A 25,145-nucleotide genomic window follows, 5' to 3' on the forward strand; every position below is an offset into this window, starting at 1 on the left:
TCTGAGTTTGAATCCTGCCTCAGATACTAGCAATGTGACCTTAGGCAATAGTTCCTTTATTTGTAAAATGGAAATAACAATAATGATAAATTAACAATTTATAATTATAAAATTATTTTATTATAATATGTAATTTCATAATTACATAATAATTACACAACATTGTATAATATAATATATTTGTATCATATATAATTATAACAAAATATAATTGTAATAAATTATAATCTATAATTATAATAAAATTTAAAAGTACCTATCTCAGTAGGTTATTGTGAGGACCAAATGAGATAATACCCCTAAAAATAGTAACTATTGTTATTATAATACAATTCTAGATTTTCAGCACATAGCCTCCTTTAGGAATCAGACAATAACTTCCAATAATCTTGTCCTTTCTCTTTCTTCCCAATTTCTATATAACATGCTCAACCGTGCATTCACAAACACATGCACATATATAGGAGGCTAGATTAAATGTCATTTATTGAAAACAAACACATGTACACATACAGGAGACTGGATTAAATGTCATTTATCTAAAAGAAACTTTGCAAATGCATTTTCTAATGCACAACTGGAAGCACAACTGTGGTCACTAAGAAGTTCTGAATGCTATCCAAAATCACACTGTACATTGTACTTTTATTCTAATACATAAATGCCAGACCCAGATTAAAATGTCACTGGACCATGTTTAAGAATATAAATAAAAATTTAATGCAACATAGATGATAGTCATTTGTGGTTTTCTAAGTCAATATATGACTGCAAAGATCCATTTCAGTTTTGTTTGACACTTCTGCTCATCTCTCTTCAGAACTTCCACTGAGTTTTCATGGAGCTTCCGAGTGCTGGTTTTAGTGGAAGAAGTTCTAGCAAAAACATCTTTTGTTTGCCTCCAGCTGTCAAAAGATTTTATTCAAGACAGAATTAATACCAACTCTCTCTGTTTCATCACAGAATGGAAATGCCCATTTTAGACAGCTTCAGATAAAAGGATATATTAATAAAAAGACAGAAAGAAAGGTAGACATTTATGGCCATGTGTGTATGGGTACATAAAAATGCATATTTATTTCAATAGCACAGTGTTCCATGATTTCATAGGTGTGGGTGCTCCCACTTCCATGAATTCCATCTACATGGAAGGTATATTGGGGCCATGGGAAAAGCACTAGATTTGGTTTCAGAGAACCTTAATTCTTGTGGCCCTCTGTAGGATGTTGGGTAAATAACAACCCCTCTGGGTCTCAGTTCACTCATCTATGAAATGGCCTCCAATGATCCTGGCCTCCAAATTTCCCCCTCATTCTAGATCCATGATCCCTAGAAAATAATCTTGTTGTGGCACCATGGCCAGCCTGGACTAGTTCTTGGAAAGCATATTCTATTACATGAGCACATATAGGGTCCACACTTGGTTCCTTATATGAAGCATTTTCTTCTTGGAAGAACCTATGAGAGCTTGAGTTCCAATGACAAAACCTTTAAGAACTCTGGGTCCCTTCTGTCATAATGAAGCGTTGGAGTGAGAATTTATTGAAAGATATATCTCTATATGCATATATAAAGATAGATAGATGGATGGATGGATAGATAGATAGATGAATAGATAGATAAATGATGGATAGATAGATAAATGATGGATAGATGGATGGATGGATAGATAGATAAATGATGGATAGATAGATGATAGATGGATGGATAGATAGATAAATGATGGATAGATAGATAGATAGATGATAGATGGATAGATAGATAAATGATGGATAGATGTTTGGATAGATAGATAGATGAATGAATGGATAGATAGATAACTGGGTTCAAATTAAAATACTCTATTCTCCCCCATGGAATTATACAGCTCAACTACATGTATTACCAGGATCTTGCCTGCTAACAAAAGACAAGTCACAGGTAATAGGGAGACAAAAGTCTGAATAAAATGGAAACACTGATCTGTTTCTTGTTGGTACTTCCAGTGTTTTTGCTCATATATAAAATACATTAAGTACATCCTTGAAAATGGTCCTCTTCTCATCCTTCTATCACCTTGTCAGGCAGGGTCTAATATATTAGGGGGTCATATTAGAAAGCGGCATCTATCTGACCTGGGCTGGACAGTAAATTAACTTATGCTAAAAGGCTTTCTGCACAAATCTCTTAGCTCTGTCATCCCTGTCTGTTTCTCTTAACATATCCCAGACATGTCATTTCTCTATGAATGACATCTCATTTTATTTTCAATGTCATTTCACCTCTTTTTTGGCAAATGAAATTTTTTAGTGGAGGGGACATTCACTGACCTTTTCTGAAAGTGACAAGGACACCTCTGTATGTGTGTGTATATGTGTGTGTGTGTGTGTGTGTGTGTGTCCCAGACAAGAACAGCATTCAATGCTACATCACTGCTAGATTTCTCCAATGACTTCTGTTGCATTGGGTCTCTATAAACCAGTAACTTAAAGTCACCTGGGTCAAAAAACAATAGGTAGTGGGAGCTACAGGAAGATAGCTACACAAAGGTTATAGAGAAAAGAAGATGGAACCTAGAAATGGTCTTTAAAAATTACTGAGGTGGGAAAAAGTCTTCATCCTTCCTCATCACAAAACAATTCCAATTTCACCAGGTTGGTTCTGAGGCAACAGGCATCTAACCGGTCCATTGTTGGACCTGCCTTTGAAGCCTTTCCTGCCTGATAGCTGCCATGACATGTTCCACCAACACAGCCTATGGTAGGCTATGTTCTTGCCCAGGCTATCTCCCCTGCCGTGATGAGGAATTGGATCCAAACTAAAGTGGAGGCTATTCTACTAGGGAACCTTAAAATTTGCATTTAAATTGGCCTACATTGTCATGGATTGTATTTCATACTTGCTAAGGAGGCACTAGAGGTGTTTGTATAAATGACCTTGCCAGCTTGTTTCCTGTGAAAGAACCAGAATATTAAATTTAGGTGGAGAGCGCCTAAATCACTCTGGAGTTTTGAGAACACAAAGCCTCATGTTCCCATTCTGCCAATTTGCTGCTGCTGCTGCCGCCTTGGCTAAGAAAAAGTAATATGAGCCAGATAGCTTTTCAACCACACCTTGGGCTAAATTTCCAAAGTCCCAAAATAATTATGCTTCACATGTAACCTCGTGCTATTCTGAATTGTGTGATATTTCTGACTTGGACCAACATCCATCCCAAATATCAGACTTCAGAAGCACATGTTCAATCATCGCTACCCTTTCCTTTCCTACTTATGGCAAGTGCTAAGTTTAGGGAGCCGTTTTAAAAAAAAAGCTTTCCATCACCACCATCAAAAAGCATTGATTAGAGCATGTGCTGATATCTATACATAGCAAATAGAACAGTCATGGGACCTGCCTTCTAAGAGATTATAACTTAAAATAGACTGCCCTGAGTTTGTAAAGAAATACACAATCACAGAGATGGGTAAAAAATGATGAATACATTTAATAAAGCATTCACATTGCATATAGTCATTGATTTGAATATTTACATGTAGTGAAAATTAAAATTTACAAATTCAATTAGACTTTATTTAGGGACAAGAGAGCAAGGTTTAGAAAAAATTATAATAATAACATTTTATTTTAGCATATAAATACATATAGTATATTTTAGTATCATCTGGGTGATATAGTGGATAGAGTGCTCAGTTTTGGAATCAGAAAAAACCTGAGTTCAAATCTAGTCTCAGATACTTTCTGGCTGTATGTTCCTGGGCAAGTCATTTAACCTGTTTGCTTCAGTTTTCAGTGTAGTAGTTTCCCATACCCAACTCTTTGTGACTCCATTTGGGGATTTCTTGATAAGTCAATCACAGGAGTGATTTGTCATTTCCTCCTCCAGATCATTTTACTGATAAGGAAACTTACCCATCTAAGGCCAGATTGGGTCAGCATTCTATCCGCTGCATCACCTAGCGGCCCTTACCTCAGTTTCCTCATCTGTAAAATGAGCTGGAAAGGGAAATGGCAAATTATTTCAGGATCTCTAGCAAGAAAACCCACAAAAAGGTGTCATAAAGGATTAGATACAACTAAACAACAAGAAAAAACCCTATGGTACTTAATCCATTGGCCTAGAAATGGCTTTCTTGGAAGTGGCCAGGTAAAAGAATTTTTTTTTGGAGAGGGGAGAAAGGAGGCAACACGGGTTAAATGACTTGCCCAGGATCACACAGCTAGGAAATATTAAGTGTCTGAGGCCACATTTGAGTTCAGGTCCTCTTGACTCCAGGGCAGGTGTTCTATCCACTATTCCACCTAGCTGTCCCTCCCCTCCCTCATTGGCCCACTTTTAAAATGAGAAAAGTGATCTCCAAAGAGGGTTAAATGACCTGTTCAGGTCACACAGCAAATAAGTTGCAAAGTTGGATCAGGGTCAATCCAACTGAATTCAAGAGGTATTTATTCAGCATCTAAAATGTTCCAGGAACCACACTAGGTGCTGAGATTAAAAAAATAAAAGGCTGCTCTCGGGGAGCTTCTGTTCTACAAGGGACATATTATACATATCCAGAATACATATAATTGGGGGAAAGAGTGGGAAAGGGTCGACAAATGGACAGATCAGGAAAGATCTCCTGCCTGCAGGTCAATGTTCTTTCCAAATCATCCGACTCAATTTACACTTTGCATCCAAACATTTGTTCACCAGATTTGGGAAAGGAAGGGATAATCAGCTATCCTACTAACTGATGTCATACAAAGGGATAAAATAAATTGGGGGGACCCTTATAACATCCCTCAGAGCAATAGCTATCATGCCTTTGCCAGGGTGTTCTGTTGTGACAGTACAGTCACTCTGCTGGAGGGCAGCAGTTCCTGTCAAAGAACTGTGCAGAGCCCTCTTTGTAGTGCCCAGAAACTGGAAACTGAGTGGATGCCCATCAATTGGAGAACAGCTGAAGAAACTATGGTATATGAATGCTATGGGATATTATTGTTCTATAAGAAATGACTAACAGGATGATTTCAGAAAGGCTTGAAGAGACTTACATGAACTGATGCTGAGTGAAATGAGCAGGACCAGGAGATCATTATATACTTCAACGACAATACTATATGATGATCAATTCTGATGGACGTGGCCATCTCCAGCAATGAGATGAACCAAATCAGTTCCGATAGAACAATAATGAACTGAGCCAACTACACCCAATGAAAGAACTCTGGGAGATGACTATGAATCACTACATAGAATTCCCAATCCCTCTATTTTTGTCCGCCTGCATTTTTGATTTTCTTCACAAGCTAATTGTACACTATTTCAAAGTCCAACTCTTTTTGTACAGCAAAATAACTGTTTGGGCATGTATACATATATTGTATTTAACATATTTAACATGTATTGGTCAACCTGCCTTCTGGGGGAAGGGGTGGGGGGAAGGAAGAAAAAAGTTGGAACAAAAGGCTTTGCAACTGTCAGTGCTGAAAAATTACCTATGCATACATCTTGTAAATAAAAAGCTATAATAACAAAAAAAATAGTTAATGCTCGTTCCCTCTTCAACTTATTACATATACATTTGTTTCCATGTTTTATCCCTAAGTATAATGTAAGTTCTATGGGATCAGGAACCATTCTTTATTTGTGAAAAACAAGTGACATACCTATTAGAAGGCTAGTAAATACTTGTTGAATTGAGCAAATAAAAATACTGTAACAAGTAAAAAATTAAATTGCTGGCATAATTTGTTTTGCCTTAAAATTTTATGCAGTGCAGCTAATACAAATATGGCTTTAAAAATAATTTTAAATCTCGGAGGTGAAAAATATCTCAAGACCATTTAATCTAACCACTACTTAAACAAAAACAATATATTTGACAAGTGGTCATCTAGGCTCTCACCTAAGTCCTCTAGGAAGGTGGAACCCTCTACTTCCTGGAGCAGCTCTTGGTTACAGCTCTTGTTAGAAAACTTTTCTGAACATCAAGCTTAAATTTGCTTCTTTGCATATTACACTCATTGTCCCTAGTTGTGCCCTCTATTATTGCCAAAGAGAACAATTATGATCACTCTTCTATATGAGAGCCTTCTAGATCCTTAAAGATAACTATCATGTCACATCTGAGTCTTCCCTTTCCAAATTCCTTTGACTCATATCTTCATATAATTAGCTTTCTTCAAAAAATGCTAGATGTGAGCAGGCAGGACTGGAAGAAAAATGAGAAGTTCTGAGTTAGAGTTAGACACAATCAAATAAATGTGTGATTAAAAAAAAGATAGGTTAGCCATATGGTAGGGGCAAATATACATCAAATTCATGATATTGGTAAACATGTATTTTCATATAGTCCAAGTAGATAAAGTCAAGGACATTATTTTTGAATCCTAATCTTGTATTTGTATTTCTGTGTTTAGAAGAAGTGGATTGAATTCCCTAAGTTGTGAGATCTATTAATCTATTATTTTAGCAGAAATATCTTTTTCTGAGCACTATTATTGAGAGATACTCATGAATAATTCTAAATTTGAGACTTCCTATGTCTGACAGTTCAACTGTCAATTTCTTTGAGAAGGCAATGGCTTGCGAAGATGACCCCCCCCCCCACTGAAACCACATCATGATTGGGATGTATTAGGAGATCTGGATCTTGCTAACCCTCTTTGTTATTGCTCTGAGTTACTCTAACAAGGCAAGTTCAAGGTGAAAGCCCCTAAAGGGTATTTGCCTTCCAGAGGGAATTGAGTTGGTCAAGGTTTTATGTTTCTGTATTGTTAATGGGATTTTGTGAGTCCTTATTATAATCTTTTTGTGGGGTCTGAAATAAAAGCTGTCCCATAGCACATATACTCATATTGAACACTGAGTAACTTACAAGAATCAGGGAGTCTATTACGTATATTTTAAGAAGTCCAGACTCAAATTATACCCAAGATTTGTTTTGAAGATTTCCTTTGTGGGGAGGAAATAAGTTAAATGGCTAAATTACCTGCTTGGAGTCAGACTTCTAGGATAAGCCTGAGCCCTGAGTCTAGACTTCTTTACTATGTGTTTCAAAAAGACTTATCTTTTGCACTCAGAAAAACCTGGAGAGTCACATGAAGTAATACAAAGTATAATGAATAGAACCAGGAGAACATTGTACACAGTAACAGCAATATTGTAAGACAATCAATTGTGAATGACTTAGCTATTCTCAGCAGGACAATGATCCAAGACAACCCTGAGGAACCTATGATGAAAAATGCTAGCCACCTACAGAGACAGAATAATGGATTCTGAGTATAGAATTGTGTCTTGGTCAGACACGACTGGAATTTTGTAATCAATTTTGGGTGCCATACTTTAGAAAGGATATTGCAAAGGGGAAAACATTCAGAGGAAGGCAATCAAGATGTATCAAGCGAAGAATAGAGAGTTCTTTAAGTATCTGGAGAGTTGTCATATGGAAAGAAAATTAGTCTTATTCTCTTTGGCCACTTGAGGCAAAAATAGGAGTGATAAGTAGATATTGCAAAGGGGAAAATATTTATTTGACATCGGAGCAAAATTGTTAAAAATTAGACATATGTACAATCAAGAATAAGCTGCCCAGAAAGTAGACTTTCTGTCACTAGAAGTCTTTGAGTGGTGTCTAAATAACCACTTGTCAGGGATGCTACAGACAAATTCTTTTTCTTGCATTGGTTGGACCAGATGATAACTGAGGTCTCTCTCAACTTTAAAGTTCTGTAACTCTATGATATAATATGCAAAAGCTCAGCTTATTTAATTTAATTATCTCACTGGTCTGTGGAAAATTGCCAGGACATGTACAGATTCTCTTTAGAGTTTTGTCCATCTGGAATTTTTTTTAAGTAGGACTTGTTAAGTCCCTTCAAAAAAAGTGTTTGCTTTCCGGTTTGCCAGATTAAAAACATCGTATCACCATCTTTGACTCTCACAAAAACTATTGGAGGCTTTTATCTTATTCCCACACTATTCTGTGGGCAGTTAATTAGGAATTGTGCTGCTTTCAGGCTCAAAGGAGTTTTTATCTTCTTAGTGTCTGTAGAAAAACTTAACAATATTGAAATGCAAAAAAAAAAAAAAAAAAAAAAAAGACATTATGGTCCCAAAGCTTGTGGAAATCCTTCCTCAAAGAGTTAGAAAAAGAGAGAAGCATCCTTTAGCCTAGGACATGAGGTAGAATCAAGTTAATACTTCTTTAAGTGAACTGGGGCCTTTTTAATTAACTAAGGAAGGGGGGAAAGGAGAGAGAATTCAATTAAGGTAGCAATAAAGATTCCTGTGCCAGCTTCCTGCATTCCCTGTATTTCACTTAGCAGTGAAATAATGAAACTCCAGTAAGTGATAGTAACCAAGCTTAGGAAAAAAAGGCATTGGTAGAAGACTCAAACATAGATTTGTAGGCATAAGCCAGGAGGCCTCAGAGAGCACACTTACAATACAATGGCTCAATATATTTAACCTATGTTGGGTTGCTTTGGACTGGAGGGGATGAAAGAGAGAGAAGGAGGGAGAAAACTTTGGGACAAAAAGTTTTACAAAAATGAATGTTGAGAACTATCTTTACATGTATTTGGAAAAATAAAATATTTTTTTAAAGATGTTTTAAAAAAACCAATACAATGGCTCAACAAGTTTTGGGAAAAGGTCATGAGGAATGACTATCCTTTCCTTTCTAAAATCTTTCATTATAAGATTCCCTTTCTTTGATTCTTTTCTTCCTTTCTTTGATTCTAGACTTAGGGTGAACAATTTCAGTTATCCTAAGGGAAGAGCATCCCCTAAAGTTACAATTCTACAGAAGAGGAACAAGAGGAAAAAACCTTTTAAAAAATTGTCTAAAAATCTATTAATTGCTTGTCTTGATTCTTTAAGGCATCCAAAATCTTTTTGACAGGATAATTTGGAAATCCATTGCTTTTAAGTGTTTGTTACTGGTTGCTATAACTTAGAGGAAATAGCTTCTCTGATGCATTTCAAACATTTCAGATGTAATGCGGTATCCAGACGGCAGGAAATGATGGTTCCCCTGTAGATAGCCCTATTCAGACCAAATCTGGAGCACTGTGTTCAGATTGGGACACAATATTTTAGGCATATTTAGACTGGAGTTGGAGGGTAACCAAGGTGATGATAGGGACTGAAGACAATGTTAGTTTAGCTGATTGGGGGACTGATTCGTTGAAGAAAGTAGATATGTTTAGCTTGGAAAAGTAAAAGTAAAGGGAAATGCAGAAGTGTTTTTCAATATGTAAATGTCAGGTAGAAAGAGATTTGTTCTACTTAGCCCCAAACAACTTGAAATAAGGTTTGGAGCTACAAAAAGGCAGATTTGGGATCAATGGAAAGAAAGGCTTTTTGTCAGAACTGTCCCAAAGTGGGATCACATCTTAAAAGAAATTGAGTTTTCCATCAATATCTTGTTCCTAATTTGGAAGCTGGATGACCACTTACTAGTGTGGTTTTTAAAAAGGTTCCAGAGACATAATTTCTGAGTAATTTAATAATTTTATTAATAATACCAGCATTTTATTGAAAGGATGGTCATATGGCCCTCTCTTTTTAGTCCAAAAACAATAATGGTGGAGAGTTTACAATTTTGATATCCTTCAAAAGTAGGTGTTTCCCAGGGTGGGAATCAATCCTTATTGGTTAAAAATTAATGAGAGAATGAATATTATAGAAACTCACTGGACCTGAACTTTGATTAAGTCATTTACTTCTTAAATTAACCCCAGCCTTGGGCAATCTGTTCAAAGAATTTATGCCCCACCCAAGCCTGAGCAGAACATAATAGCTAGCTACCTGAACAAGAAAATTAAACCAATCTCATAATCTGCAAAGTCCTTAAAGAGACTAAATTTTTAAAAGAAAAAAGGGGGAATTCTGGATCTTCCCAAACCATTAGGTATTAATAATCATTTCTCTCACTAGTCAGGGAAATTATAGAGGAAAGTTCTTTGAGGGAAGGGATTGAACAGTGTAATTTCTGAAGCCTCTCCCAATTCTGTTATCTATGTGTATGTTGGAGCTTACTCTCAGAGTAAAATATTTAGTCTCAGTGAGGCATCTTGAGGTACTTATCTATAAATATTGTATCACAAAGAATGAAGGAAGCCTAATAATTCATGAAATGCTTCTCTATTTCAAAGTACTACATTTATTGCTAGAGAAAAATGACTAAAAGCAGGGAATTTTTTAAAAGCTAAAATATAGTATTTCAAACTGCCAAGACATCTTTTTATAAAACTTTGTGTGCCAGCTATAGATGAGGGTTTCATAAGAAAATATTGATATTACAAAAGAAGAATCATAGATCTAGAATTGAAAGAGACCAAAGAGTTCTGATTCAGGGTTTCTTAAAACTTTTTCCAATCATGACCCCTTTTCATCTGAGAAATTTTTATGTGACCCCAGGAATATAGGTAAATAAAATAGGTATACAAATTAAACATTTACTGACAACAAATCAGAAAGAAATTTATTTTAAAACAATTCTTTGGCATAATTTTACCATTTATTCAAGATACAAACAAATTTATATACTAATGAGATGGATATGCTTGTCTATTTTTACATAAAGAATTAAATATTGACTAATATTTTAAACCTTTTACTGCTGCCAAATTTTTCATGACTCCCACATTCAGTTATGAGACCCCATATTGGGTTTCAACCCACAGAAGTGTTGGTCTAATCCAACCCTCCCATTTTGCAAAAGAAATTGAGGGTGAGAGTCAGATTTTTGAATCAAGGACCTCTCACCCTAAATCCCTAGTAGTCCTTCCACTATGTCACACTGCAAGTGATTGATATTACCTCCTAACTATGTATTATCACCTGTTGTAATTTAGGAGCATAAAAATCTCCAAATAATTGAACTAAGATGGTAAAAACAATTTGGACTAGCTAGGATTTTAATGCTTGATTCTACTTAGATAACACCAGTGTGATTTCTCAAATATTGACCAGATGTCCAATGTCCAATTGGAAAGAAGCAGACTCAAAGCTTGAAATCCCACAATTTAATTTAATTCTGTGAAGTGTTCTGTGCTGGACTAATTTCCCAGGTGCTTGAAAGTGTATTAAAATCAACAACCCAACTAAAACTTCATAATAAACTGATTGTTAACAACCAGTGCAAGAACTCATTTCTGGAGTGGAAAGAAGAGACAATGGAGTCAAGAATTAACATTTCAATCCTATTTGATGGAGGAGAAAAGGCTTGTCAAAGCTCTAATCCTAAACAATTAATAAAATGTGAAAGTTTAATTATGTGATCTCCAAAGATATTCCAACTCAAAAATTCTACAATTCCATTTTTTTAAAAAGGGAGGTGGGAATGGGTGGGAGGGGTGTATGTGAATTTTTGGCATACAGGAAATCAGTCTTCATTAGAAGCCAGCCAATAACTTCTAGCTCCTATCAAGTAGAGAGATTTCTTTTTTTTTTTCTTTTCTTTTCTTCCTTCATTTTTTCTTCTTTCTTCCCTTCCTTCCTTCCTTTCTCCCTCCCTCCTTCCTCCCTCACTCCCTCTTTCTTCCTTCCTTCCTTTCTTTTTTCTTTTCTTTTCTTTCTTTCTTTTTTCTTTCTTTCTTTCTTTCTTTCTCGCTCTCTCTTTCTCTCTCTCTTTTTCATTCTCTCTCTCTCTTTTTTTTTTTGTACTCAGATCTTACCATGGTACCTAGCACAGATTTAGGTGTTTAGTAAGTCCTTATTGATTGAGAGATCATTTTATCTGTCCTCTTTCTCTCTCCCAAGTTTTATCCTACATGCTTAAACATCCATTCACAGAAACAAATTGAGAAGGCTCAATTAAATGTAATTTATTTGAAACAAGTGTTGAAATTTTATTCTTTTGTCTTGTTAACTTGCAAAAATAGCTTGACTTTTTTATTAAAACTTTTTATTTTAAAAATATATGCATGGATAATTTTTCAACATTAAGTCATGCAAAGCCTTGTGTCCAATTCCCCTACTTCCTCCACTCCCTCCCTTGGATGACAAGTAATCCATTATATGTTAAACAAGTTAAAATATGTTAACTCATATATATATATATATATATATATATAATATACACATATTATATATATACACATATTTATACAATTATCTTGCTGCACAAGAAAAGTCAAAACAGACTGAAAAAAATGAGAAAGAAAATAAAATGCAAGCAAACAACAACAAAAAGAATGAAAATGTTATGTTGTGATTCCTCAGTCCCCTCTCTGGGTGTAGATGGCTCTCTTCATCAGAAGATCTTTGGAACTGGTCAGAATTATCTCGTGGTTAAAAAGAGCCATGTCTATCAGAACTGATCATTTTATAGTCTTGTTATTGCCATGTGCAATGATGTCCTGGTTCTGCTGTTTTCACTCAGCATCAGTTCATGTAAGTCTCTCCAGGCTCCTCTGAAATCATCCTGCAGATTATTTCTTATAAAACAATAATATACCATAACATTCATATACCATAACTTATTCAGCCATTCTCCAACTGATGGGCATCCACTCAGATTCCAGTTTCTTGCCACTACGGAAAGGGCTGCCACAAACACTTTTACACATGTGGGTCCCTTTCCCTTCTTTAAGATATCTTTAGGATACAAGCCCAGTAAAAATATGGCTGGATCAAAGGTATGCACAGTTTGATAACTTTTTGAGCATAGTTCCAAATTATTCTCCAGAATATTCTCCAGAATATCAGTTCACAATTTCCACCAACAATGTATTAGTGTCCCAGTTTTCCCACACCCCCTCCAACATTCATCATTATCTTTTCTTGTCATCTTAGCCAATCTGACAGGTGTGTGGTGGTACCTCAAAGTTGTCTTAATTTGCATTTCTCTGATCAATAATGATTTAGAGCACCTTTTCACATGACAAGAAATGGTTTCAATTTGTTCTTCTGAAAATTATCTGTTCATATCTTTTGACCATTTATCAATTGGAGAATGGTTTGAATTCTTATACATGAGTCAATTCTCTCTATATTTTAGAAATGAGGCCTTTATCAGAATCCTTGAATATAAAAATATTTTCCCAATTTATTGCTTCCCTTTTAATTTTGTCTGCATTAGTTTTGTTTATACAAAAACTTTTTAACTTAATACAATCAAAATTTTCTATTTTGTGATCAATAATGATCTTTAGTTCATCTTTGGTCATAAATTTCTTCCTTCTCCATAGATCTGAAAGATAAACTATCCTTTGTTCTTCTAATTTGCTTATAATATCATTGTTTATATCTAAATCATGAACCCATTTTGATCTTATCTTGGTATATGGTGTTAGGTGTGGGTCAATACCTAGTTTCTGTTATACTAATTTCCAATTTTTCCAGCAGTTTTTGTCAAATAGTAAGTTCTTATCCCAAAAGCTGGGGCCTTTGGATTTCTCAAACACTGGATTACTAGTCATTGACTATTTTGTCCTGTGAACCTAACCCATTCCACTGATCAACTTCTCTATTTCTTAGCCTGTACCAAATGGTTTTGATGACAGCTTCTTTATAATATAGTTTTAGGTCTGGCACAGCTAGTCCACTTTCATTTGTGTTTTTTCATTGATTAATGGCTTGACTTTTATTCCCATGTAAAGCCCAATATTAACCATAATTAAAAACTGTTAATATTTTCGGCATAGAGAAGAACAGGTTAACTGGTGATTTTCTTGTGATATTTTCTATGGTTCATTATATTATGAAGAATAATTTTTAATTAATGTTTTTACCTGGGCAGATCCCAAATTCCATTCCTTCTCATTCAGCTTTTTCTTCCAGGTTTTTCACTGTCTCTTTTTTGCTCGTTTGAATTAAAGTAAATATAGATGAGATTTAACAGCATTTTTAAAAACATTTCTTTGGAAATCTGAAGTTGTTCCAGTAGGACTAAGAAATTCTATGCCAGGAAGAAACAGAGAGAAAGAGAGGGATGGAGAGAGAGATAGAAGAGAAGGGAAAGGGAGGAGGGGAAATGAGGAAGAAGGAGAAGGGGAGAGAAAAGGAAAGGAAAGAAAAAGAGAAACAAGATGAGAGATGGAGGAGAAGAGAAGAAAGGAAGAAGGGAAGGGAGGGGAGGATAGGAGAGAGAGGGGGAGACAGAACAGAACAGAAAAGAAGAGAGAAAAGGAGAAAAGAGGAAAGGAAAGGAGAGGGGAAGGGAGGGAGGGGAAAGGAAGAGGAAAGAGAAGGAGAAAAGAGATGGAAGGGGAGGGGAAGGAAAAGAAGGGAGGACATGAGAGAGACAGAAACAGAAAAACATAGAAAGAGATAGAGACACAGAGACAGAGACAAAAACAGAGAGACAGAGAGAGGAGAGGAGAATAGAAGGGAGAGGAAGGAAGGGGAGAGGAGAATGGGAGAGAGAGAAAAACACAGAGAGAAACAGAGAGAGACAGAGACAAAAACATAGAGATAAAAAGAGAAGAGGAGAAGGGAAGGAAGGGGAGGATCAGAGAGACAGAGAAAGAGACAGAGACAAAGAGAAAGACAGAAGAGAGAGATAGACAGAGAGGCAGAGAGATAAAGAGAATGAGAGTGATAGAGAGACAAAGAGAGAATGAGAGAGACAGGGAGACAAAGGAGGAGAGAGATATGAAGCATAGTATCTCATTACAGAACTAGAAGCCAATTTGGCTTAAGAAATACAGCCATTATGATGACAGGAAAAGATAATGATGAATGTTGGAGGGGATGCGGGAAAACTGGGACACTAATACATTGTTGGTGGAGGTGTGAACTGACCCAACCATTCTGGAGAGCAATTTGGAACTATGCCCAAAGGCCTATCAAACTGTGCATACCCTTTGATCCAGCAGTGTTTCTGCTGGACTTATATCCTAAAGATATCATAAAAGAGAGAAAGGGAGCCACATGTGCAAAAATGTGCCAGCTCTTTTCGTAGTGGCAAGAAACTGGAAACTAAGTGGATGTCCATCATTGGAGAATGGCTGAATAAATTATGGTATAACTTATTCTATATTATTATTCTATAATTATTCTATAAGAAACGATCAGCAAGATGATTTCAAAAAGGCCTGAAGAGACTTATATGAACTTATGGTGAGTGAAATGAGTGGAACCAGCAGATCATTGTACATGGCAACAACAAAACTACACGATGATCAATTCTGATAAATGTGACTCTTTTCAATGATGAGATGATTCAGACCAGTTACAGTGATTTTGTGATGAAGAGAGCCATCTGTACCTTGAGAGAGGACTGTGGAATCACAACATAACATTTTCACTCTTTCTGTTGTTGTTTGCTTGCATTTTATTTTCTTTCTCATTTTTTTCCAGTCTGATTTGACTTTTCTTGTGCAGCAAGATAATTATATAAATATGTATACATATGTGGGATTTAACATATATTTTAACTTGTTTAACATATATTGAATTACTTGTCATCTGGGGAGGGACTGGGGGAAAATGGGGAAATTGAAATATAAGACTTTTCAAGGGTTAATGTTGAAAAATTATCCATAAATATGTTTTGAAAATAAAAAGCTTTAATAAAAAAAAATTTAACTATGAGGAAATAAAAAGAAATACAGTCATACATATCTTCATTCATTAGCTTAACGATAACCTAAAGGATTTTTCTTCTTCCTTAGACTGGGAAATTCTCTAGCTATCTCTCTTTAGGGAGAAAAATCAAAGACAGAGAAGAGGAGGACTAGTCAACCCAGTGATGGGTGAACAACCTGCATACTATATTGACAGCCATACCACTCAAAGAGATCCAGAGTGAGACTCCCAGGACACTGGATAAACTCCCTGTAGAAGATTGTGGGAGGGTGTGGACAAAATTGCCCAAAAAAGGTAGACATGGATGGGTTTCAATCTGGATCATTTGAGAAAATGCCCATATCAATGAGAGCACAGATCCACCAAAGTATTTGAGTCGGAAATGTGATCAGAGTCAGATGAGTTTCATCAAGAAGAAATTATAACAGACAAACCTCATTTCATTTTGCAGATTGAGATATCAGACTGAGAGATGGCTAGGGGTGGGGAGGGCTGCTATAGTTGTACTTTACCTAGATTTCAGAAAAGCAATTAACAAATTATCCACAGTTAACTTTACAAACAGAGAGATATGGAATCAAATAGCTAAAAAAAAGTAAAAACCATTCTTGCTCAGACCTTCTCTCCAGATTCAGCTGCTGGCCAGATTTGGTCAGTCTATAGTTTATTGAATCCTGGACTAAATAGAAAATTAGCTAAATGGGTTTGGATGGAGTTGAAAAGTTGTTAAAATATCAATGTCTTCTTGGAAGGTCTCTAAGAGAATGAGCTGCAGAACTCATTAAGTATTTTAATTATAATAATTTAGATAAAAGAATAGATAGCTTGCTTATCAAATTGTCAATCGAGTCAAACATGAGAGGGATAGCTAACGCTCTAAATAATAGATTCAAAATCCAGAAAAATCTCAGTAGGCTAGAACAGAAGGGTCAAATTTGTGGAAAACTCTACACTACAGGAATTAGATTAAAATATACCCGAAATTGTTAACAAATTAAATAAAAAGACAATGAAACTTAGATAATGTTAATTTGTGGTTTTCTAAATCAATACGTAGAGGCAGGGATTGATTTCTATTTGAATTTTATATTGTTGGCTTAGAACATTGGACTGAAACTAATAAGAATATATTTAATGGGGAAAATTGTTAATATATACACACATTCAAAAAATCAGCTTTATAAACAGGATAATTGAGAGTAACACCAACAGTGTATTAATTAGTATCTATCTTCCCACAGTCCTTTCAATATTGACTATCCCACTTTGGGGGCTTTTCTAATGAATAAGCATGATAAAAAATGAAATGTCAGAGTTGTTTTATTTTGTATTTCTCTTTCTACTAGTGATTTGGAGCATGTTTTCATATAGTCACACAAACATTTATTTGCTTAATTGATGAATTTTTCCCCCTAGCCACACTTTTTTTTTCTGAGACAATTGGGGATAAGTGATTTACCCAGCATCTCACAGCTAGGAAGGTCTAAGTATCTGAGGTCAAATTTGAACTCAGGTCCTCTTGACTGCAGGGGTGGTGCTCTAACTACTGTGCCACCTAACTGCCCCAAATCTCACTTTTTTTTTATCTATTTAGCAGGTCCTTCCACATTGTAAGTGCTTTGAGTATAAATGAGAACCACCACAGTGGCCCTTTTATGGAGAGGCTTATCCCCAGAAAAATTGGCCACTAGATGGATAAATTAAAAACACATTGATAAGGGTTATGCAAGAAAAATTATTAAATTGGACCTGTTTAAAAGGATTTTTGGAAAGACATGGAAAAGATGTGTATAAGGTAGGAATACATAGATCCATGTTGAATCTCTAATCTCACTGCTGTTTATGTACTTCAAGAAAGTTAAGGACAGAAGGGAAAGGACCCATAAAAATGTTTGTGGCAGCCCTTTTTGTAATGATAAGGAACTAGAAACTGAGTGGATGACCATCAACTGGAGAATGGCCAAATAAGTTAGGGTATATGAATGTTATTGTTCTATAAGAAATGATCAGTAGGATGTTTACAGAAAAGCCTGGAGAGACTTACATGAAATGATGCTGAGTAAAGTAAGCAGAACCAGGAGAACATTGTATCTAATAACAGCAAAATTATGTTATGATTAACTAATGGACTTGGCTGTTCTCAACAATTCAGTGTTTCAATGTAATTCCAATAGACTTGGGATGGAAAATACCAATTGCATCTAGAAAGAAAATTATGGTGACTGAATGTGGGTCAAATATAATATTTTTATCTTTTTGTTTGTTTTTCTTTCTTATGTTTTTTTTTCACATTTGATCTGATTTTGCTTGCACAACACAACAAATAAGGAAATATATTTAAAATGATAGCACATGCTGAGTGAAATGAGCAGGTCCAGGAAGATCATTATATACTTCAACAACATTATGTGATGACCAATTTTGATGGACATGGCCATCTTCAACAATGAGATGAACCAAATCAGTTCCATTTGTTCAAAAATGAGGAGAACTAGCTACACCCAGAGAAAAAACTCTGGGAAATGAATATGAACCACAATATAGCATTTCCACTCCCTCTGTTTTTGTCTGCTTGCATTTTTGATTTCCTTCTCAGGTTAATTTTACTTTCTTTCTAGATCCAATTTTTCTTGTGTAGAAAGATAACTGTATGGACATGTATACATATATTGTATTTAACATATACTTTAACATATTTAATGTGTATTGGTCTACCTGCCATCTAGGGGAGAGGGTGGGGGGAAGGAAGGGAAAAGTTGGAACAGAAGGTTTTGCAAGAGTCAATGCTGATACACCCAAAGAAAGAACACTAGGAAATGAATGTAAACTGCTTGCATTTTTGTTCTTCTTCCCAGGTTATTTATACCTTCTAAATCCAATTCTCCCTGAGCAACAAGAAAACTGTTCGGTTCTGCACACATATATTGTATCCAAGATCTACTGTAATCTATTTAACATGTATAGAACTGCTTGCCATCTTGGGGAGAGGGTGGAGGGAGGGAGGGGAAAAATCGGAACAGAAGTGAGTGCAGGGGATAATGTTGTAAAAAATTACCCTGGCGTGGGTTCTGTCAATAAAAAGTTATTTAATAAAAAAAAAAAGAAATTAATAAAAAAAAAAAGAAAAAAAAAGAGTCAATGCTGAAAAATTACCTATGCATATATCTTGTAAATAAAAAGCTATAATAAAAAAAGTAAAACAATAGCACATATTCAAGCTATAGAAGATTGTTTGCTGTCTTGGAGAGTGAGGAGTTAAGGGAGAGAAGAAGAAATACAGAGTTACAAAAATGAAGGCTGAAAACTATTTTACATGTATTTGGAAAAATAAAATACTATTGACAATTAATATTTATTTTAATAATATTCATTTCCCAGAGTTCTTTCTCTGGGTGTAGCTAGTTCTCCTCATTTTTGAACAAATGGAACTGATTTGCCTCTTAGCTATTTCCTATTTCTCCTGTATACAGCTGGTTCCTTTACATTTGTTAACCTGTTGTCTCTATTAAATTGTGAATTCCTTTGAGGGGAGGGACTGTCCCTTGCCTCTTTTTGTGTCCTTAACACTTAGTGCCTGGAACATATTAGGCACTTAGTACATTTATCGGTTGATTACCACCATACTGGACAAGACAAAGAGAGGTATGAGAGTATGGTTATTTAGATTCAAAACTAGTTGAATAACTGAACAGGAGAATAGTGAAGCTTTTTAGTATAGTGCCCTGGAGATCTGCCTATAATGTTTTGCTGTTCAACATTTTTGTTCATTACTTTAGTGAGGCACAGAGGGTGTACTTATAAGATCTATAGTGATACTAAGTTCAGATACTAAGTATCAGCATGATACCTAGCTCATTATGTGACATTATCAAGATCTACCATGGCCTTTTCGATTTAGAACAATGGACCAAATTTATTTTTTTTTATTATAGCTTTTTATTTACAAGATATATGCATGGGTAATTTTTCAGCATTGACAATTGCAAGACCTTTTATTCCAACTTTTCCCCTCTGTCCCCCCACCCTCTCCCCCAGATGGCAGGTTGACCAATACATGTTAAATATGTTAAAGTATATGTTAAATACAATATATGTATACATGTCCATACAGTTATTTTGCTGTACAAAAAGAATCAGATTTTAAAATAGTGTACAATTAATATGTGAAGGAAATTAAAAATGCAGGAGGACAAAAATAGAGGGACTGGGAATTCTATGTAGTGGTTCATACTCATTTCCCAGAATTCTTTCGCTGGTTGTAGCTGGTTCAATTCATTACTGTTCTATTGTGTGGACCAAATTTATGAAGAAATTTAACAGAAATAAATATAATCACAAACTTTAGATATAATATACACATGTACACACGCATACATACACATATATATATATATATATATACATGTATACATGTACATATATATATCCCCATACTTATAGAGATTATATATGTATATGTGTATGCATCTATATACAGAAAAAGAGAGCTGAGATTTTGTGAAAAATATCTGGCCTTTTTTTTGGTGGCCTCAAAATGAGATTTTAATAAGTTCAACATAAGTCAATATGATATTTTGATTAAAAAACAAAAAACCCTCAACTTCCTGACTATGATATGCACCCCAACTAGAATGGTCATTCATGTTGGAAAAGTTGTAAGAAGAATTTTGAATGAAGTAAAAATTGGACTTCTGAGATCTCTTCCAATATTTAGGTTCTGTTTCCCATTTTATGAACCCTATAGGATTATGCAGAATATCAAGTATTTTTATTTTCCCATAGGATTTAGAATTGGAAAGATTATCTAGCTTAACCCTTTCCATATAGAGCAGAGACCCAGAAAGAATTAATGACATCACAGGAAGTAAATGGAAAAGCTGGCTTTGAATTAAGGTTTTCTAACTCCAAATCCAATGCTTTTTCTAGTATCACATCCAGTATTAAAGCTTTAGTCATTCTCTAAACTCATTCTCTTTTCAAAGTTATGTCTGACTCTTCATGACCCATTTTGGGGTTTTCTTGGCAGAAATGCTGGAGTGGTGTGCCATTTCTTCTCCAATTCATTTCACAGATGAGGAAGTTGAGGAAAATAGAGTTAAGTCTAAAGTTACCAAGGTTATATAACTACTAAATGTTTGAGGCTGAATTTGAACTCAAGAAGATGAAAATCTTCCTGACTTCAGGGCCTTGTTCTGTGCACTATGGCACCATCTAGCGGCCCTACTGTGCCATCTAGCTGCCCTTCATTTTCCAATATTCATGTCTTATTTTATAATGTCTTATAATTTTAGACTTCCACCCCAGGAAAATAAGGATGAACCTTCAGGAGTCAGAATAAAACTTTAAAAACAGATATTGTCTTATTGTATTAGTCACAAAGACAATAAAAAACAAAATTATATGACTAAGTCTAGAATAATGTCATCAGGTAGACCATGTGCCATCATAATGTCCCTTTCAATTTTATGGTAATATAAGACCTTTTAGGACAGGGGCTTTCCCCCTTTCTATATTTATATTTTTGGCACCTTAATAAATGGTTTTTCAATTGAATGCACAAATAAAACAAATAATTTTTCTGATTTACACACTGACTACCACAAGGCCACAGAGAGCTGGCTGACAGCTTACATATTTCAAGGGCAAAGACAGTATATGATTATTTAAATACTATTCTTACACTTAGTGGATCATTGTTGCCATAAATTGATGGACCATTAGTATCAGATCCAAATGTGAATGTGAATGCTCAAGTTATACTCATTTGTAAAAATCTTTAAGAAATATAATTACTAATTTTCTCATTAAAAAAAAAAGTCTCCTCTTAATCCTGCTAAGTTAATGCTGGACTACTGAATATTGAAAGAATAACAAATCAATATTGCACAAACAGTTTATTTCCTGCAATCAGACTTGAATGAGCAAAATAAAAAATTCTAAACATAAACTTCCATTTTTCTGGACAGGTTTCTGCAAATTAACTTTATATATATTGGCCAGATAGACAAGGGTAATTTTTTTAAAATGAACAGTGAAAAATATTTCAATACACAGTAAGAGTAAATGAAATTCAACTAGAATTCTGTAAGCATAGTGATTTCCATTACCTCATCATGTACTTTTAAGACCATATTTTATGAATGCTATAAAATCCTTTAATATAATAAAAGTGATCAGCATAAATATCACTATTCCAAAGGAAAATTTAAACAAATATGTTAAGATTTGCATATCAAAGTGATTTGATAAAAATATAGCTAATAAGATACTCAAATATTTTAAATACATTTTTCATCAAAATAAAAAAACTAAATTGATTAGACTAAAAAAGCAAGTACTGGCAAAATTAGAGAAATATTTAATAGCATGTGAAAACTCTTTAATAAATAAAAATGTGTCATGTAAATTTCATAAATTTAGCACTATTGAAAACGCATTTTAAGTTTATAAATTCCATAACAATTTGACAGATATGCAGATACTGTATAATTTGTTACATTTATATTTAATACAGATTTTTAAAAAGCAGTTTGGAAAGATCTATCTCAGCTACTAGTTAGAGATATCAAAAAAATACTGTGGTGTCTCAATCCTTCTTTTGACCCTTTATTTACAAATTACACTTTAAGTAATGTCATAATATATATGCATGTGTGTATGGGTGTATATATATATATATATATATATATATATATATATATATGATGGTACAAAGCTGTTCTCACTTTGTATATTTTATTGTCACAAGAAAATGAATTGTTGCTTTTCATAATTATTTAAAAATTAAATAAATCAGAAGTCCCAAGGGAAAAAAATCAGGTTACATGATAAGCCAAAAAAACTATCTGAGTTTCATTAGATAATCGAAAGAGGTCAGTAACTAAGACAAAGTTTCCTACTTCATAGAAATTCTATTATAACACACATATTACTACAAGAATTTACTAATCTATAATATTCATCACTTCTATAATGTACACTTTTTGTTCATAAGAAGTTTTGAAGATGGGCTTCTGTTCCCTTCAGTTACTGATTTCCTCAACAGAGATGAGTTTAAAGAACTTAACCTGAACTTCTGAAAAGAAACATCAATGACATCAACTCAATCTGTAGTTACCCTTACTTGGGAGAATGTTAGCTATATTTTCCAAGAAAAAAACCTAGAGAAAATATCCCCAACTTAAATTGTTGGGTTGAAATTTAAGTTTTTCCTTTACTTAACAATCACACATAATTGGCATTTTTAAAATTCATTTTATCCAGGAAGCTTTGCAACCCAAATGAAAGGCTTTTCCATTTAAATCACAAGTTCCTACAAAGATCTGATTTTCATTTTTGTTTTTACCAAGCCTAGTATACTTTCCATTTATATTCCTAAAATTTTAGTATCAAATCAGAAAACAGTCTATTACTCTTTAGGTAACTTACTTTGAATAATTACTTAAATGCCAAACACTGAATAAAATTTTCAAGATCTGCTAAAGAATCATGAAGTGTGCTATTAATTTCCTGACTTCTGAGAAATTTTTTAAGGGTTTCTAAAGCTGCCACTGCCTCCTTTTTTGATGGTAAAGGTAGTTCAGCTTCTGGAGCCCCATCTTCTTCCTCTTCATCAGAAGTATAGCGGTCAATTTCATTCGTTTTACCTTCTTTGCTTTTTGCCACCTCACTATCTGAAGCTGTTTCACATGTCACCAAATCTTCATCCAAGGAAGCATATTCTTCCAGAGATAAACCTTCGGGAAATTCTACTCCTGAAGGTAGAGCATAAGTACCTAAATCTAAGCCATTTTCAGTCTCCACATTTGTCTTTCCACTTTGTCCCTGTTGTGATTTGAATCCTGCTTTTTCAAAGCTCTCCACAATAGTTTCTGGGGTTACAGTCCTCCAACACAGATGCAACATATCAACTGCATCTAGCAGAGAGAAAGTAAATTCTTTGCTGCTTTCAACAGAATCAAAAAATTTCTTGACAAGACAGAATCGATATTTGATCTTAAGGGTTTTAATAACACCTTGATTCATAGCTACAAATTTGGAAGATAAAGATGAAGGGAAAAAAACTAGTTGAATGGACTTTAGAATCTTTACTTCTGGATGTGCTGGTAAAGAATCAAGAAAAATTACAACTTGCCTTTTCTGGGCTTGAAATTTTTCATCAAGCTTTTGCATCCATTGTTCAAAGATTTCTGAGGTCATCCATGCCATTCTGTTTGCTTCATAATCTACAGGCAGTGACTTTACATTTTTAAAACAATGTGGGTTTTTATTTTTCCCAATAATAAGCAAAGGAAGCTTTTCTGAACCATCCATATTTGCCCCGACCACCAGAGTTATCCTTTCTTTGCACAGTTTTCCAACTGAACATGCTTCCCCCTTAAATGCAAAAGTATTAGTAGGCAACATTCTATAGAGCAATCCAGTCTCTTTTAGGTTAAATATATCCTTGGAGTGATAATCATTTAAATAACACAGAAGCACATTTTGAGACCAGGCAGTCTCAGCATCTATTGAAACTATTGTAGTTTCCACTGGCTGAGATCTGAACACTAAACCATATCTTGATTTAAAGCGGTCTAGCCAACCATTACTGCACTTAAAATCATTATGTCCTAGTTTCTGAGCAAAATCATTAGCTTTGAGACGCAACATTGGACCATTAACTGGTACATTTAAACACTGGGAGATTCGATACCATCTCATTAATGCCTCCTCCAGATCTGTGTAAAAAGCAGTTCTAAGTCTTTTTCTTTTGGGATCAAATCTTAACGATTCAAAGGCTTCAAGAATCTTGTTTTTATTCTTCATAATTGAAGACAGTGAATTTTTCTTTATTCCATATTTGGCTGCAATCTCGGCTTTTTTCTTACCAGTTTCTACTGCGTTTATGATGTCAATCTTTTCTTCAATAGACAAACTCTTCTTTTTCCTTACTACAGGGAGAGTTAAGGGATCCACTGAAGCCTCTGCCATCTCATTCAAAGTTTCTGAAGAGATTTCTTTTTTTGCTTCCTTTTATCTGTTTTTTTTTTTTTAAGTCTGATGCAGTCTGTTCTTCCACAACTGCAAAAGCTGAAAGGTAACTAAAATATTCAGGTAGTCATATAGATACTCCAAGGGATTAATATCAAAACTTCTAATTGAAGTTCCTTGAGTTTACTTTTAAAAATTGTAATTAAACTAGCAAATTTCTGAGGAAACAGGTCTTCTCCAGCTGATCTGTAGCTCAATTTTTAGTTCAAACTAAGTTCCACAAGTCAAACAAAAATAGAAATATCATTATGTTAGACATGTCTGAGCTTGCCGATATATTTCTGGAGCATCAGTCCTTTAAAGACATTTTAATACATTCACGCTTCTTTTTAATTGGTCTCCTTAGAACAGATCAGAAATAAAGGGGAAAGCATTTTGTAAACAAAATTATTATTATGAAAAAAAGTTAATTTTCCTTATTTCTCCAGAGTTGAGAAAGGAGCAGAATCCCTCTGAGATTATTGCATCTCTGTGTATCTTCCTCAGTCTCTTGCCACTATAAGAAAGAAGGAGCAATGTTAAAAGATTGCCTTATCCCAAATAATTATAACTTTTAAAAAATTTCAGAGATTTTCTGGAAATAAACCTAGAGCTTTTAGAGAAA

General features: G+C 34.6%; 1 protein-coding gene across 1 annotated transcript; it reads right to left on the minus strand.

Moving 5' to 3' along the window:
• Positions 1-22,783: 22,783 nt before the first annotated feature.
• TIGD4 (tigger transposable element derived 4) lies at positions 22,784-24,869 on the minus strand. The gene has a single exon (XM_003773135.2). It carries the CDS (start codon positions 24,479-24,481, stop codon positions 22,946-22,948), a length of 1,536 nt encoding a protein of 511 aa, XP_003773183.1. The 5' UTR covers positions 24,482-24,869; the 3' UTR covers positions 22,784-22,945.
• Between the last annotated feature and the right edge of the window lie 276 nt (positions 24,870-25,145).

This window comes from Sarcophilus harrisii, chromosome 6 (assembly GCF_902635505.1).
Source record: "Sarcophilus harrisii chromosome 6, mSarHar1.11, whole genome shotgun sequence".
NCBI classification, from domain to species: domain Eukaryota; kingdom Metazoa; phylum Chordata; class Mammalia; order Dasyuromorphia; family Dasyuridae; genus Sarcophilus; species Sarcophilus harrisii.

What these genes read in the sequence shown, in the direction of transcription:
- TIGD4 (XM_003773135.2), bottom strand. Translation starts at nt 24,481, where the DNA reads ATGGCAGAGGCTTCAGTGGATCCCTTAACTCTCCCTGTAGTAAGGAAA.